Raw genomic sequence first — 14,347 nt, 5'->3', positions numbered from 1 at the left:
CACAGCAGCTTGTATCCCACAGCAGGGAAACCGTGGCGCTGGGGCACAAACCCTGTATCCTAACCTTTCAGCTGCACCGACACAGTCGTGACAGCAAGCAGGAATGCCATTTGCTCTCCCCACAGTGCAGAGCCATCCCCAATCTTTTTGGCACCAGGGACCAGTTTAGTAGCTCAGCTGGTAAAGAATACACCTGCCGTGCAGGAGACCTGGGTTCGATCCCTGGGTTGGGAAGATTCCCTGGAGAAGGGAACAGCTACCCACTCCAATATTCTGGCCTGGAGAATACCACAGACTGTGTAGTCCATAAGGTTGCAAAGAATCAGACATGACTGAGTGACTTTCACTGGTTTCATGTAAGACAATCTTTCCCCAGACAAGGTTGGGGAGGTGGTTTCAGGACGATTCAAGTGCATTACGTGTGTTGGGTGCTCCCTTTTTGGTATTTTACGTGAGCCCCACCTCAGATCGTCAGCATTAGATCTGGAGGTTGAGGACCCCTGCTTTAGCGGAGTCTAGTTACTGGGTGGCTGAATCTCACTTGTTCGTTTACTCAGAGGAGTTTAGAAATACATTGAAATAGACTTGCTTTTCTCTTAAATCTTACAGGATTAAATTATTTTTAAATGTTCACCAAACAAATGGAACCATAGGAAACTTATGTCCCTCTGCGTGTTTAGGAGATGGGGGTGAAAGGAGGGAGGCGCGAACAGTCAGGGGATGCTGTGTTCCTTTCACTCAGGATCTTTTCAAGGGCACACAAAGACTTTCCTCGGAGAGAAGAGGCTGAGAAAATAATCATCTCCTAGAGGGCAAGCACTTGTGCAATTCTGGCTTGAGGATTAGATGCCACTCATATCCCATTCTGTGCCTGAGGCTGGAGCCAAACTCCCAACTGAGCCTACCTGTGTTTGCGGCTTCCCTGCTGGCTCAGATAGTAAAGAATCTGCCTGAAATGTGAGAGATCTGGGTTCGATTCTGGGTCAGGAAGATCCCCCAGAGAAGGGAATGGCAACCCACTCCAGTATTCTTGCCTGGAGAATGCCATGGACAGAGGACCCTGGTGGGCTAGAGTCAATGGGTTGCAAAGAGTCAGACACAATTGAGCAACTAACACTTAATGTTTGGGGAAGCGTGGCGACAGCTCCAGAGAAGATCCCCTTCTAGAGTCTATAAAGAGCTGTCCATGCTTACCCAGGTAGAACATGCACCCCCACACACACTGTCTGTTTTTAAAACCCTTTCTCAAGACACCTACCGCTACACTTCTGCTCTTGCCCTCCGCCCTCCTTTAAGTTAAGGCTCTGTGAAAGTGTATCTGAGAGTCCATGTTAAATGGTTAAAATCCTGGGTTTGGACTTCAAACCTTGGCTCTGTTTATTTGCTGTGTGACTTTAAGGCAAGAATTTAACCTCTCAAAGAGCTGGTTTCTTCTTTAAAATAGAGACAATGAATTTATAGTTACCAGGGGGTTGGGCGGGGGCGGGGGGGGCGGATTGGGAGAAGCGATAGTTAAGGGATTTGGGGATGGACATATATGCATTGCTATATTTAAAACGGATCACCAATACAGCATTCAGTGATATGTGGCCGCCTGGATGGGATGGGGGGTTGGGGAGAATGGATACATGTGTATGTACGGCTGAGTGCCCCTACTGTGCACCTGGAACTATCATCACATTGTTATGCTCCAATATAAAATAACAAGTTTTTAAAAATGGAGATGATGATAATGATGATGATAGTTGCTCTATAGGGTTTGTTATGAGGATCAAATGTGATGATATATATAAAGTTCACAACAGGGTGTGGCACATAGAAAGCCCTTGAGATGTGATAGTTACTGTGGTTACGTGGTTGAGCTCTGGCTTTGCCATCATCCAAGCTTGTGACCCTGGCAGCTTGTCCCCCTTCTTTCCGAATTGTTTGTGAAGTGAGGAGTTTGGTCCACTGGTTCTGTGTTCCAGAATCATCTGGGATACTTCTTAAAATACAGATTCCTGGACCATAACCAGACCTACTGAATCAGAATCTCCAGATTTGAGCCCCAGGGAGATGGGATTTCCAAGTCAACATAAGCAGTTCCAGCCAGTTGGTAATGCTTGGGCTCCATGGTCTTTGAGGTCCCTTCCAGTCCAATTTTCAAATGGACTTAAAGTCTCAAGTGACCACTGTGACATCTCCAACCACTCCCACCTGTGGAACCCCTCTCCTTCTGTATCCTCAGCACCCGCAACAGAGCATCTGGCACAGTACAGGTCCACCAATAATGCTGGGTTTTTTAGTGAATTTATTAAATTTAATTCATTCATTAAATTTAATGAATTTATTCCCAAATATTTAATGCCTGCACTGCTTCACAACACCTGGTTAATTAATGTCTGACCTTCCCGGCCAGATGGCCCTACCTCCAGTTATTCAGTGACAGATTATCTAGGACATTAGGGTTTTTTCCTCTCCTTTCCACTGACCATGCAGTTCCCACTAGCTTCTCAACCATACGTGCAGCAGGGATGGGCAAGGATACACATCAAGCATATTAATGTTTTGTTGCAATTGTCTTATCTATTAAACGAGTGAATATGGAGTGAGGGTCATCAACTACCAGGAAAGTGTTAGCTAACTTTCTAGGGATTCAAAAATAATAACAAAAGACCTGTGAAATTTAGTTTATGGATTGAAACAAACTCTTGAAAAGGACCACAGCATGGTGCACTGAATGTAACTAAAACACCAATGAAGTCCAGACCTGCCAGCTAGTCCAGACTAGGTGGACTAAATCCCCACTTGAACGGACTGGCAGAGGAAGAGGCATGCTCTTCTCTGGGCATAAATTATTCATCTGTCTCCACTGTCCAGCACTACTCACAATGTCCAGCATTAATAAAAAAATTACAAGACACATGGAAAAGAAAGAAAAATATGACCCATTACCAAAAGAAAAAATAGTCAATAGAACCAGACTCAGAGCTCAAGTAGTGGGAATATGTAACAAGGAGATTCAAGTACTTTAATAAATATTTTATAGAATCTAATGCAGAAAAAACATGCATGAACAGATGCAGAATTTCATCAGTGACATAGAAATGCTGGAAATGAAAAAAGTCACAGTATCAGAGATGTAGAATTCTTCCAATGAGCTTATGGGCAGAATGGATATATATTAGAGGAAATAATAACCTGAAAACAAAGACAGGAATATGAAGTACTGGAAAACAAGCTTCACTTTTCAGTGGAGAGATCGGTAGCTACATTCCCCATCCCTGTCCTGGCCCCAGTAATTTGGGTTTCTCCGCTAGAACTAGTGGAGGAGCCTCAGGGGAAAATAGAGCAGGTGGCGCCAGGCGCCACTGACAACTCCTCCTCTAGATAGAAAGGAAGGTGTGTATAATAGTTTAATACATTTAGGCTCTCAGATCAAAGTCAACTCCTTGTGTAAAATAGGCTAGAGCCAGGAAATACAGCTCTGGATGTCAGGGTGGTGGAGAAACTCACGGAGAGCACCTGAACCCTCCAAGAGGTCCTGCCCACCAAGCCCCCAGCTACAGGCACCACCATCTCTACACAAGAGGTCCCTTGTCATCTTCTCATCAGCCAGGAAGCCGGTGCCCATCCTCTGACCCTCAGCAGGTTCTAGAGTCAACTACTGAGTAAGAAAATCACGTGGAATATCTACCCAATTTCCTTCCAATTTTGAGATTCTAGAAATCTTCAGAGTAAAAAAAAAAAAAAATTAATGATTGCACCTCTGTCTGGGAATCCTCAAGAATCTTCCTGCAATGCAGGAGACCCTGGTTTAATCCCTGGGTCGGAAAGATCCCCTGGAGGAGGAAATGGCAACCCACTCCAGTATTCTTGCTGGGAAATCCCACGGACAGAGGAGCCTGGTGGGCTACAGTCCATGGGGTCACAAGAGTCAAACGTGACTTAGCGACTAAATCACTGTCGACCACATATTGGCACTTGCCATGGGTGCTTGCCTTCTACCTCTACAAGGATTAAATCATGCGCTGCTGCAGCGGCTGCTCTCAAACACCCCCTGAAGAAGTCCAGGGTGGAGAGCAGAAACAAGGCACTCTGTGCTCCAGACAGCTGGCAGGACAGGTCTTCAGACAGATGTTCTCAGGAGTTGATTTTAAGAGCCCAATTCTAGTACCTCTTATATCTAGAAAAACACTAAAGCCCTTCATTGTGACGACCGTTTCTCGTGACTAGCGGAAGCTTCACAAGACCAGGAGAAACTTTCTAAAAAAATAAACACACCTGACCACATGTACTTCCCCTTTACCAAAATCACATATATACTGTTCTTCCCTCTACGTCTTTGGAGCAGTTTCTCAGAGCCGTCTGAGGTGCTGTCTCCCAGGCTGCAGTCCTCATACTGCCCCCAATAAAACTTAACTCATAGCTCTCCCATTATGCTTTTTTTCTAAGTCGACAACACCGCCGCCGCCGCTCTCACCACCATCACTTTGTACATTCCTTTGCTGGTTTACTTCTGTTCCTTCATTCATTTTCTCATTCATTCACCCAACAAACTGTGCGTTGTGAGCCTGGTACATGCCAATCATCTGTGTGTGTGTGTGTGTGTGTGTGTGCGTGTGTGTTTGTTCTCTAGCAGTTGGTGAGCAAACTGAGGGCAATTTCTGAGTTTCACTCATGCTTGTGTTCCCATGTTGCGTGTGGTTGAGAAAAGAGGGGAGGAGAAGGGCAAGGAGGGGGCAGGGAGGGAACAAACTGTTTTCCTAACAATTTTCTTTCTGAAAGGGATTGGGCACAACTTCTCCTGCCCTGTTTAAGATTTTTCTTTTTTAGCCTGTTCTTGAGCCATCAGAAATTTGCTTACAATTGTTCCCTTAGCAACCAGCAACCTTTATGCTTTCACTTTGGATTTAGAACTCTGTGTAACCAAAATCTCTGTTTATTTAAAACAGATTTCTAAATGCGCTTGCTTCCTTTCCTAAAAACAGAAACAGGTCATTTTTTAAAAGAAATGTTTAAATAGAAAACTTGGAAACTATGTTAAATAAAATGTAAAGGTGCATTTGATTCTGAGTTTGTGGGGAATGCTGTTGACAGACTCCAGAGATTCCACAAGAAAAAAACGGGGTTACCTTTTAGTCTTTTTTTTTGTTTGTTTTCTTTTTCAGGTGATATGAAAACTGCAATAAGCAGGAGGAGACTTCAATCCCATGGTCTCCGGGCCTGGGCTGGCACCTGAGTAGCAGCCAGTGCCCCAGGGCCTGTCAGGGATGATCCAGTTCTCATGGCAAGGTGCATGAGGTCAAGGTCCCAGACAGGATCCAGCAAGGAGGAGGGTGAGATCTGTTTGCCTTTAAACCATGAGGAAATTCCTTAAAGCGCCGAGCCGAGGGTCGGAGTTCAATCAGTTTAGAGCACATGAGAACAAAGAATGTGCCTGTAGGTTCTCCTCCAAACACAATTTACACAGTTACAGCAAGAATTCCAAAGGCAGCACAAGCACACAGCTCCAGGGCAAAATATGTCCTATTTATTCATGCATTTGATCAACATTCGCCGTTGAGCTGTTTCTGAACCCTATCACGAGAGCGCATCTGGCCTAGATTCCGAGCCTCTGGAGGCCAGCAAGCTCAGCAGTCAGGCTCAGGGCCAGGCCCACAGGCAGGAAGGGGCTTAATGACACAATTGGGGACCAGATCCAGGCTGCCATGTGCGGCATCAACAACTGTCACGCCCCTTATATACATCGTCTCACTTCATCCTCCCAACAAGTCTATAGGTTGGGGGAGTTTTATTTCAGACCAAGGCTCAGAGGTGTTAGGTGACTCGTTCACAGTCACCCAGAGGATGTGAAGCCAGAGCTGGCCACATTCAAAGCACCATCACCTAACCTCCTACCTCTCATTGCTCATTGAACATTAGAAATGATGCCAGATGGGCGGGAGGGCTCAGACAATTGTCCCATTTCCGTCTTGTCCTGACCTGGCTCTGAACATGCTCTGAGTTTATATTTTCAGAAAGGTGAGGACGCAGGTGGACGCACACACTCCGTGGCACGGCCCAGCAGCACAGACAACGACTAGACGTTGTTGGACTCTGGAGTCCTAGCCTCTGGGGGCCAGGAGCCAGTCTGTTTGATCTGGGAACCCCTCCGTCACAGGGAGTCTAGACGAGAGGTGTTTAGCACTGTGCTGGCAGGAACCCAAATCTGCGGAGACTGTTGGACTGTTTGGAGTTTCTGCTCATGCTTGGGGTTGGATCGTGTGCATACTCACTTGTAAGTGTGTGTGGAGGAGGGGAGGTGGTCTTTGCACTTTGTCGCTTTAGTTAGTTCTGGCTAAGGACCCAAGTCTGTCTAAACCTTGTGTGTGTGTTCAGATGTTAAGTCATGTCTGACTCTTTGTGACCACTTGGACTGCAGCACGCTAGGCTTCCCTGTCCTTCTAAACCTTATGGAAGCATAATCCGTTTAATCACATGGAGGACCAGGCTTGTATCCCTTGAGAACGGTCACTCTTTAAATGAAACAGAATCAAACGACCCTTTGGGGACCAGATCAAATGTTGGAGAGTTGTGCGGGGGTGGGGGGCGTTTTTTCTAAGAGAGCACCTTTTCAACCGATTAAGCACAAGGAGCACAGATTGGCATGAGCCTCCACCCCCACCCCATTGCTCCCCCACCCACATGCTCAGCCTCCATCTCCCTCTGTATCTTACTTATATGAAGGAGAATCAAGGTTATGCTGACAAATTTCAGGCATACAAAGGCAGAGATCAAATGACTGGCCTGACTGGAGACCCTCCCTGCCCTTATGTGGCTGTTAGGGAGAAATGACCTTTAGTAGCTTTCAGCCACCTGCCGGCTCTGCAAAAAAACCTCAGCTTCTGCTGCTTCATTCATTTTCCATCCACACGGCGCTCATTCTCTCCTCGCTTTACCTCCCACCAGCCACATTCTTATTTCCTCTCTGTAGAACCCCCACCCTTGGAACCAGTGGAAAACATCCAGAGAGAAGAATCCGGAAAAGGTCACAGGTATAAACTCCCCAGAGGCACAGCAGCTGTGTCCGTGAGACTGACCACTCATGCCCAGCCCTCTGAAGTGCTTCCTGCCCCCCAAAGCCCCCCTAAAAGCCCAGCAGACAATGCCAAGGTGACTTACAGTGGATTTTGAAGTCCTTGTACTGTCTGTCCTCAATTGCTACCACGTACAAAGCTGCCCGGTCTGGAAACATAAGCCCTCCAGGTTTCTGTTGATGAATTGTGGGGAAATGGGTCTCGTAATCTATTCACCTGACAAAGACATACATTTTTGAACTGCACATAGAGTCACCAGACAGGCACCCCCTCGCCAGCATGCCTCATGCAGCAGACCGTCACCTGGGCTGGGGGCGGGGCACCAGGAAAAACCCAAGGGGCCGAGGTGGGGCCCATAGGACAAATGTGGACGGGCAGAGATGTGTCCAGTGAGGGCGGTGGAAGATGTGTTGACTTCTCAGTCTGGAGAAGCTAAGGTCAAAAGCACACTGGCTTACTGGCAGCCATGCAAACCCTTGGTACTTCTTGACCAGCATAGACTTTGGACAGCAAACAATGGGTCTATTATAGCAAAAAAGGCCAAGGTTAGACCCACGAATGCTCATTCTGTCCCCCAGGGGCAGATCTAGTCTAAAGAGAGGGGTCTGGGGGCGGTAACGCTGTAGCCCAGGTCCTCTCTGAAGTCCTCGTAGTCTCCCTCGGCTACAGGCAGGGGCTGAACAGCCAGGCAGCCGGCGGGGCAACCGGGGGACAGCATGCAGCATGCTCACCAGCCACTTGTCCCTGGCGAAGATGACAGTGGCGAGCATCGACTCGTAGAACAGGCAGTAGCCCATCCACTCGCTGATGATGATGTCCACCTTCTCCACAGGCAGCTCCACCTCCTCCACCTTCCCCTTGAATATGGTGATGACTGCAAAATAAGAACCCCACGGCCGCACTTTGCAGGGACCCAGGCCGGGAAGCACCCCGCATCAGGACGTGATCAATCTGCAGGGGTCAGCGCGGTTCTGATTCTTCTCTCCCTTCACCATGCCAGTTTATACTAAGGGCTGAAGACTCCTTGTGTGATTCCTCCTGAAGTGTATTGGGCAGTTAAGATCAAACCAGTCCACCCTAAAGGAAATCAACCCTGAAAAGTCACTGGAAGGACTGATGCTGAAGCTGAAGCTATAATACTTTGGCTACCTGATATGAAGAGCCAACTCATTGGAAAAGACCCCAATGCTGGGAAAGATTGAGGGCAGGAGGAGAAGGGGGCAACAGAGGATGAGATGGTTGGATGGCATCACTGACTCAATGGACGTGGGTTTCATCAAGCTCCTGGAGATGGTGAAGGACAGGGAAGTGTGGCGTGCAGCAGTCCATAGGGTCGCAAAGACACGACTGAGCAACTGAACAACCAAGGGCCTGTGCTGTGCTAAGCCCAGGATGGACCCTATGTCCCAACAAGTCCTTGAAGCAGACATAGCATTCTTATTCTCATTTTTAAGGAAAGTGAGGCTTAGAGGGGTTCAATGATCACCATGGAAACAGAGCCCAGCTCTGATAACCAATGACCCATACCCTTGCCAGAGCCCCACATCAGGCTACTGTGACAACTCAAATCCACGGGAGACTGAGAGACTGCCGCCACTGCATCTGTTCACAGCCCGGGCTCAGCCCCAAGGATGCCTGGCTAGTGTTGGAGAGGAGGGGACTTGGTGTTTTGACAAGAGTATGGGCTTTGCAACTCAAAAGAACTGGCTTTGAGTGCTGGGTCTTCTCATGATTAGCTGTACGACTTTCCACAAGTTACTTGACTGAACTCCAATTATCCAGAGAACAATCAGAAGTGACATCTACTTGGCGAGAGGCTATACTGATGAAATGAAATGACACAGGTGAAGGGCAAGCTCGCAACAAACACTGACATTGTTTCCTTGGTGACCGGATGACTGAGATGTAAGGTGCATAGGATTTAGGCAAAACTCCTGCTCTAAACATCCTCTGCCCCTGAGTCCCTTCCCAGACCTGTCCCTCCCTCTACAGCAGGAGAAACTTCTCAGTTGAGTTTTTGATCATTCAAGACAGACGTACACCTCATTTGGGGGCTCGTTTTGCATTCATTGCTGTAAAGATCCCAGCAAAAGCTATCCTAGATGCTGCTGTGCAATTGACAGGGTGATGTATGAGTTGGCTGGTTCCATCAGAACCTTTCCTCTAGAAGGAAACTCATCCTTCACCATCCTCTGAAAGACCACCCGGTGCCTGAGCTTTTCTGGGGAAACTAAACAATGACCTGCGGGTGTTCAGTTGTGTTCAGACTCTGCAACCCCTGGACTGTAGCCCACCAGGCTAATCCTAATCTGTCCCTGGGATTCTCCAGGCAAGAGCACTGGAGCAGGTTGCCATTTCCTTCTCCAGGGCATCTTCTTGGCTCAGGGATCGAACCTGCATCTTCTGCACTGGCAGGCAGATTCTTTACCACTCTTCCACCAGGAATTCCCCCAGGATGTCAAAAGAGGGTGCCAGAATCTAGGCCTGAGGCCGGATGGGATGGGAGTTCGGGGGAGAACGTATATGTACAGCTGAGTCACTCTGCTGAAACTATCACAACATTGTCAATTTGATTCCCTGGTGGCTCAGTTGGTAAAAAATGTGCCCGAAATGTGGGAGACCCAGGTTCGATGCCTGGGTTGGGAAGATCCCCTGGAGAAGGAAATGGCAACCCACTCCAGTTTTCTTGCCTGGAGAATTCATGGACGGAGGAGCCTAGTGGGCTACAGTCCATGTGGTCGCAAAGAGACAGACATGACTGAGCACACACACACTAATAGAAAACAAAAAGTTGAAGAAAAATCCAGGCCTGCTGTTCAACCTGGTAAAAGCCACTTGAGGCCCCCGTCCTGCATCTGCACACAGACAGGATTATGACCTGACCACTCACTGCTGTTTGTGGTATAAACACTCCCACCCTTGCCCTGTTCTGGCTCAGCCATGATGTCACGGGCAGCAGGGCTGGGAGTGAGGCCCTCACCCATGGTACGAGCAGAGTCAGACACGCCTGGGCGGCCACCCCATCCAAAGCGGACCCCAGCTTTCTCAACTGCTCCATCCTGTCCTCCAGAGCGCTGCACCATTTGTGATTCTATTGGGATGCTGTGTGTCCACTTGCTTTTGTGTCTGTGCCCTCCCTGAGACTCTAAGCATCATGAGAGCACAGACCTCATCTGTGCTCTTCTCCCCAGCTCCCCTGCATTTGGCCCGGGGCCCAAACTGTGGGTGACATCCCTCCCCCAGGGGTGGGTGCATGAACCCAGTCCTGGGATTATTCATGGGCTGCCTCTGAGGGAAGCAGCCATTGCCAAGAGCCACTACAGGTTCATTAACAGCCATTATATCTGATTGACCTCATCCCTTCTTTGGACCAGCCTATTAATCAAGTTAATGAATGAAATAATCATAACAATAGCTAACATGTATTGGCTGCTAACGGCACATGTACACTGTTGTGCTTCACACAGAGCTGTGCTGGGAGACACTTAACAGGGGGTTCTCCAGGAAGGAAGGATACCCTGACTTGCAGCATCTGCCTGTTTCTCCACATAAATACTCCCACTGAGGCCAATTTCAAGCCACCAAATGCCCGGCATCCATTCTGCAAATTCACTGAAAATATGGTAAGCTCTGTGAAACCCTCTGTGGTCTGTCTCACTGACGTTCCCATTTCCCAGAGCAGGAAACGGAGGCACAGAAGGTCAGGTGCCCAAGATTACAAGCTGATCTTTTGGAACTGAGTGCGAACCTTCCAGAGTTCTCAACTACCATGCCAGGCTCCACGTGCGGATCTGGCAAGGCACCTTCTCCACGGCCTCTCTGGAGTGGAAGCTGACCGATTATTGTGCAAATTCACAGCTGTTCCCTGACTGTATTCAAAGGTGCTGGCTCAGAGCTGAACTGGATTAGACCAGCCTACAGGGGCCACCCCACTGCCTCCACCCCAGCTCCTCGTTATGTAGATGGCACCTCACAGAGAACAGTGATCCCCAAAGAGCAAGGCTCTGGGGACTCCTGCGTGCATTCTCAGTCCTGTTGGACTCTTTGCAACCCCAGGGACTGTAGCTTGTCAGGCTACCCTGTCCATGGGATTTCCCAGGCAAGAATGCTGGAGTGGGTTGCCATTTCCTCCTCCAAGGGATCTTCCCTATCCAGGGATTGAACCCACATCTCTTGCGTCTCCTGCATTGGCAAGCAGGTTCTTTACCACTGAGCCACCAGGGAAGCCCCCGTCTCTGCCTAGGGACTCCGAGTAGATTATAATGAAAGTGCCAAAGTGAAAGTCGCTTAGTTGTGTCTGACTCTTTGTGACCTCATGGCCTATACAGTCCATGGAATTCTCCAGGCCAGAATACTAGAGTGGGTAGCCTTTCCCTTCTCCAAAGGATCTTCCCAACCCAGGGATCGAACCCAGGTCACCTGCATTGCAGGCAGATTCTTTACCAGCTGAGCCACAAGGGAAGCCCAGTAGATTGTAAGGAAGAACCAAACCTAACAACATGAGGCTTGATGCGTAGATAAGGTGTGATTCTCAGTTTGGATTCAAAGTATCCACAGACTGGACAGAGGTGAGGAGTTGCTGCTAGGCAGACACATGTGGGTAGATTGCATATCATGGCTGATGCCAGCTGAGCGCCAGTGTGGCCTGAGGTCCCCACAGTTGCTAAGGGAGCCAGAGCATCCTCTGCCAGGGTGAGAGGGATGCTGGCACATGACCAGAGGGGAAGGGGACTGAAACCAAAGCCACGGGTGAAGGAACTGGGGCTGTGTCCCTGCATCTGTGGGAGTAGGGCTGCCAGGTGAAGGGGAGCCCCCTTACTCTGTGTGGTCCCAAAGTAATGACCCAGAGCATTGTGGTCAGGCTGCAGAGAGGTAGACTCCAGCGGAAAGCAGTTCTTCAAACCGTCACAGCCCCAGGTGGCTGCTGGTGGGACCCTCATCAGGGGAATCGTCCCAGGACTGGATGGCTGCAAGCATGGAGGGATGCTACAGGGCAGAGAATTCAAGTATCGTCTACAAAAGGCTTGGGATGCGTGACCAGGAATGAGCAAAGTGCAGAACATAAAGCTGGAAAGATCTACAGTTAAGACTTGCTGTACAGGCCCCTCGGATGTATTCTCTCTAATCCTCCAGTAATCCTGTGAGTTGAGTGTGGCGGCGTCTCCTGCACCAGGAGCCAGGGCTTAGAAGGGGAGCCACATGATGAAGCCCTTCCTGCTGCGTCTCTGTGCCTCACACTCTGCTCAGGCTTCTGCATTCGTGACCTTCATGCTCCAGGGCAGAAGAAGAGAAAGGAGGGCCTGACTATTCCCTTTAGTGTTCTGAAAAGTCAACGGATTAGCATTTGTCTTCTAGAACTATGGGTCTCCTGGGTGGGCAAAGAGAGGAAGTGGCACTGGGTGGGCAAAGAGAGGAAGTGGCAGCTGTCAGCCCTGATGTCCAACATGACACCCTGATCTGAGCACGTGTGTGGGCCACGCGGGTGGCAGGAGCCACGTGAAGGCCACACGCACGCCTGCAGGTGGCTGTGTGGAGGTGCGCGTCTGCCTGGAAACAAACCCATCCGGGGAGCCGTACGGAGGTGGAGAGGGAGGGAGATTGATTGATTCTGGGTAGCAGGTATTTTATGTCCTGGGTTGTTATTTATGTCTCTACACCTACGCTCCTGAGACCCACACAATTGGCTGTTGCCACGTTTCAGAAGCATTTCCATGGAAGCCAAGCTGTCCTCTTTCTAGTATACATGCCAAGGCAGAACACGCTTTGCCTTGAAAAGACCCCCCCGGACCTGTGTGAAGAGGACAAGCATGGGCCATGGGGGTGGCCATCCACCTGGGGTCAACTGTTTGTCCCTCCCGGGTCTTTGCCTCCATAGCACAGAATCAAATGTGAGCCATCGAAACACAGAGCAGGGAATGATTCTCTCCTGGAGCCACGAGGTGGGCTGAGAAGATGCCACCAGCAAAAGGCAGGCCAGATGGGGTCTGAGGCCACATGATGAGCAGGGGCTCACCCTTGGAGGGGCGTGGTCAGCAGGGGCAGCCAGGTTCTGCCCACCTGAGCCTGAGCCCAGAGATCGGTATTCCATGCAGGGGCCTGCCCAGCCAGGGGTGGGAGCCCAGCCCTGCATGGCAGGTGGGAGAGCAGGAGGTGGTGACCACACACAGGAAACCGACCCAGTGTGTGCACGCACACTAAGTCGCTCCAGTCGTGTCTGACTCTTTGCAACTTCAAGGACTGTAGCCCACCAGGCTCCTCTGTTCTCGGAGATTCTCCAGGCAAGAATACTTGGTGATGGGAGATACAGGAATTATTCTGATTAGGGGCCCTCATAAGGGTGAGTATGTTCAAGATGAGTCCCAGAGGGAGGGGCCGAGGAGATCACAAATGCCTGGGAAAGGAATGAGGAGAAGAAGGGAAGGAAACACAGACTAGCTGTAAGAGGATCTGACTTCCAGGGGCAAGCTACTTGCCAAGACAGTCCATCAGCAGCGGGGCCTATGGGCATGAGAAGATGACCTTTCTCCAAATACAGAGCCTGGGACCTGCTGGGTTGTTGCTTAGTGGACATAGGGCTGGAGGCGTTGAGAGGGAATGGGAGGAGGAGGGACAGCTGGGGCCAAGCAGAGGGCTTGGAAATGAAGGTTTTAGCCTCAAGCTGGGCTCAGCGCAGGCTGAGCTGGGACAGATGCGTCCTTGGCGGGCCTGGCAGGGACTGGGAAACTCTGAGCCCTGTGGGCACAGTCCTGCTAATAAGGCAGTGGCTGGCCTCCACCTTTTCAAGGCCAAGTGGTCTTACATCAGTCTCTGCCACCCGAACAAGGAAGTACAAACCCCCCGCCCCCTCCCTCCATGGGAAAGCAGGCGGAGGTGAGTCTTACTGTTGTCCAAGTGGTTGGCCTTAATGATCTTCTCTGAGTAGTCAGAAATACTGGAGCATTCAATCTGGAGGGGATACAGAGCAAAGGAGCCAGGCATTAAAAGAATCACAGCACGCAGTTTAGGGCCAGTAGAACAGACGGAGGTGCTGAGGCCTGGGGGTGCCATGACCTACCCAAGGCCACATGGCTACTTCGGGGCAGATGAAAACCTAACCCGCAACCCTTCCGAAGCACAGGCCAGTGGCTCTCCCACTAAACTGGCTGCTTTTGCCCCGCAATGGAGGGCTTGGCTTCTGAGTTGGGAGATCTGGTAGGAGCAACCAGGCCTCACTCCCCTGGCATGGCCACTGTCTTGGGGGTGGTGGGGTGAAGGAGGTGGGAAAGCAGAGCCCCCAGAGCGACTATGAG

The 14,347-nt window shown here is 49.9% G+C and overlaps 1 protein-coding gene across 2 annotated transcripts in view; it reads right to left on the bottom strand.

Annotated features, from left to right (window-relative positions):
* The window catches only part of PRMT8 (protein arginine methyltransferase 8), a 70,013-nt gene that overhangs the window by 15,575 nt on the left and 40,091 nt on the right, over positions 1-14,347 (bottom strand). For both annotated transcript variants that reach the window (XM_040233742.1, XM_040233743.1), the window contains exons 4-6: positions 13,940-14,003; positions 7,790-7,932; positions 7,144-7,231 (exon numbers count right to left, since the gene is read on the bottom strand). In XM_040233742.1, the coding sequence (XP_040089676.1) occupies positions 7,144-7,231; positions 7,790-7,932; positions 13,940-14,003 (295 nt within the window). The remainder of the gene's footprint in view (positions 1-7,143; positions 7,232-7,789; positions 7,933-13,939; positions 14,004-14,347) is intronic.

This window comes from Oryx dammah, unplaced genomic scaffold (genome assembly GCF_014754425.2).
Source record: "Oryx dammah isolate SB20612 unplaced genomic scaffold, SCBI_Odam_1.1 HiC_scaffold_29, whole genome shotgun sequence".
Classification (NCBI taxonomy): domain Eukaryota; kingdom Metazoa; phylum Chordata; class Mammalia; order Artiodactyla; family Bovidae; genus Oryx; species Oryx dammah.
The sequence above is the reverse complement of the archived record's forward strand: the minus strand, read 5'-3'. Positions and strand labels throughout refer to the sequence as shown.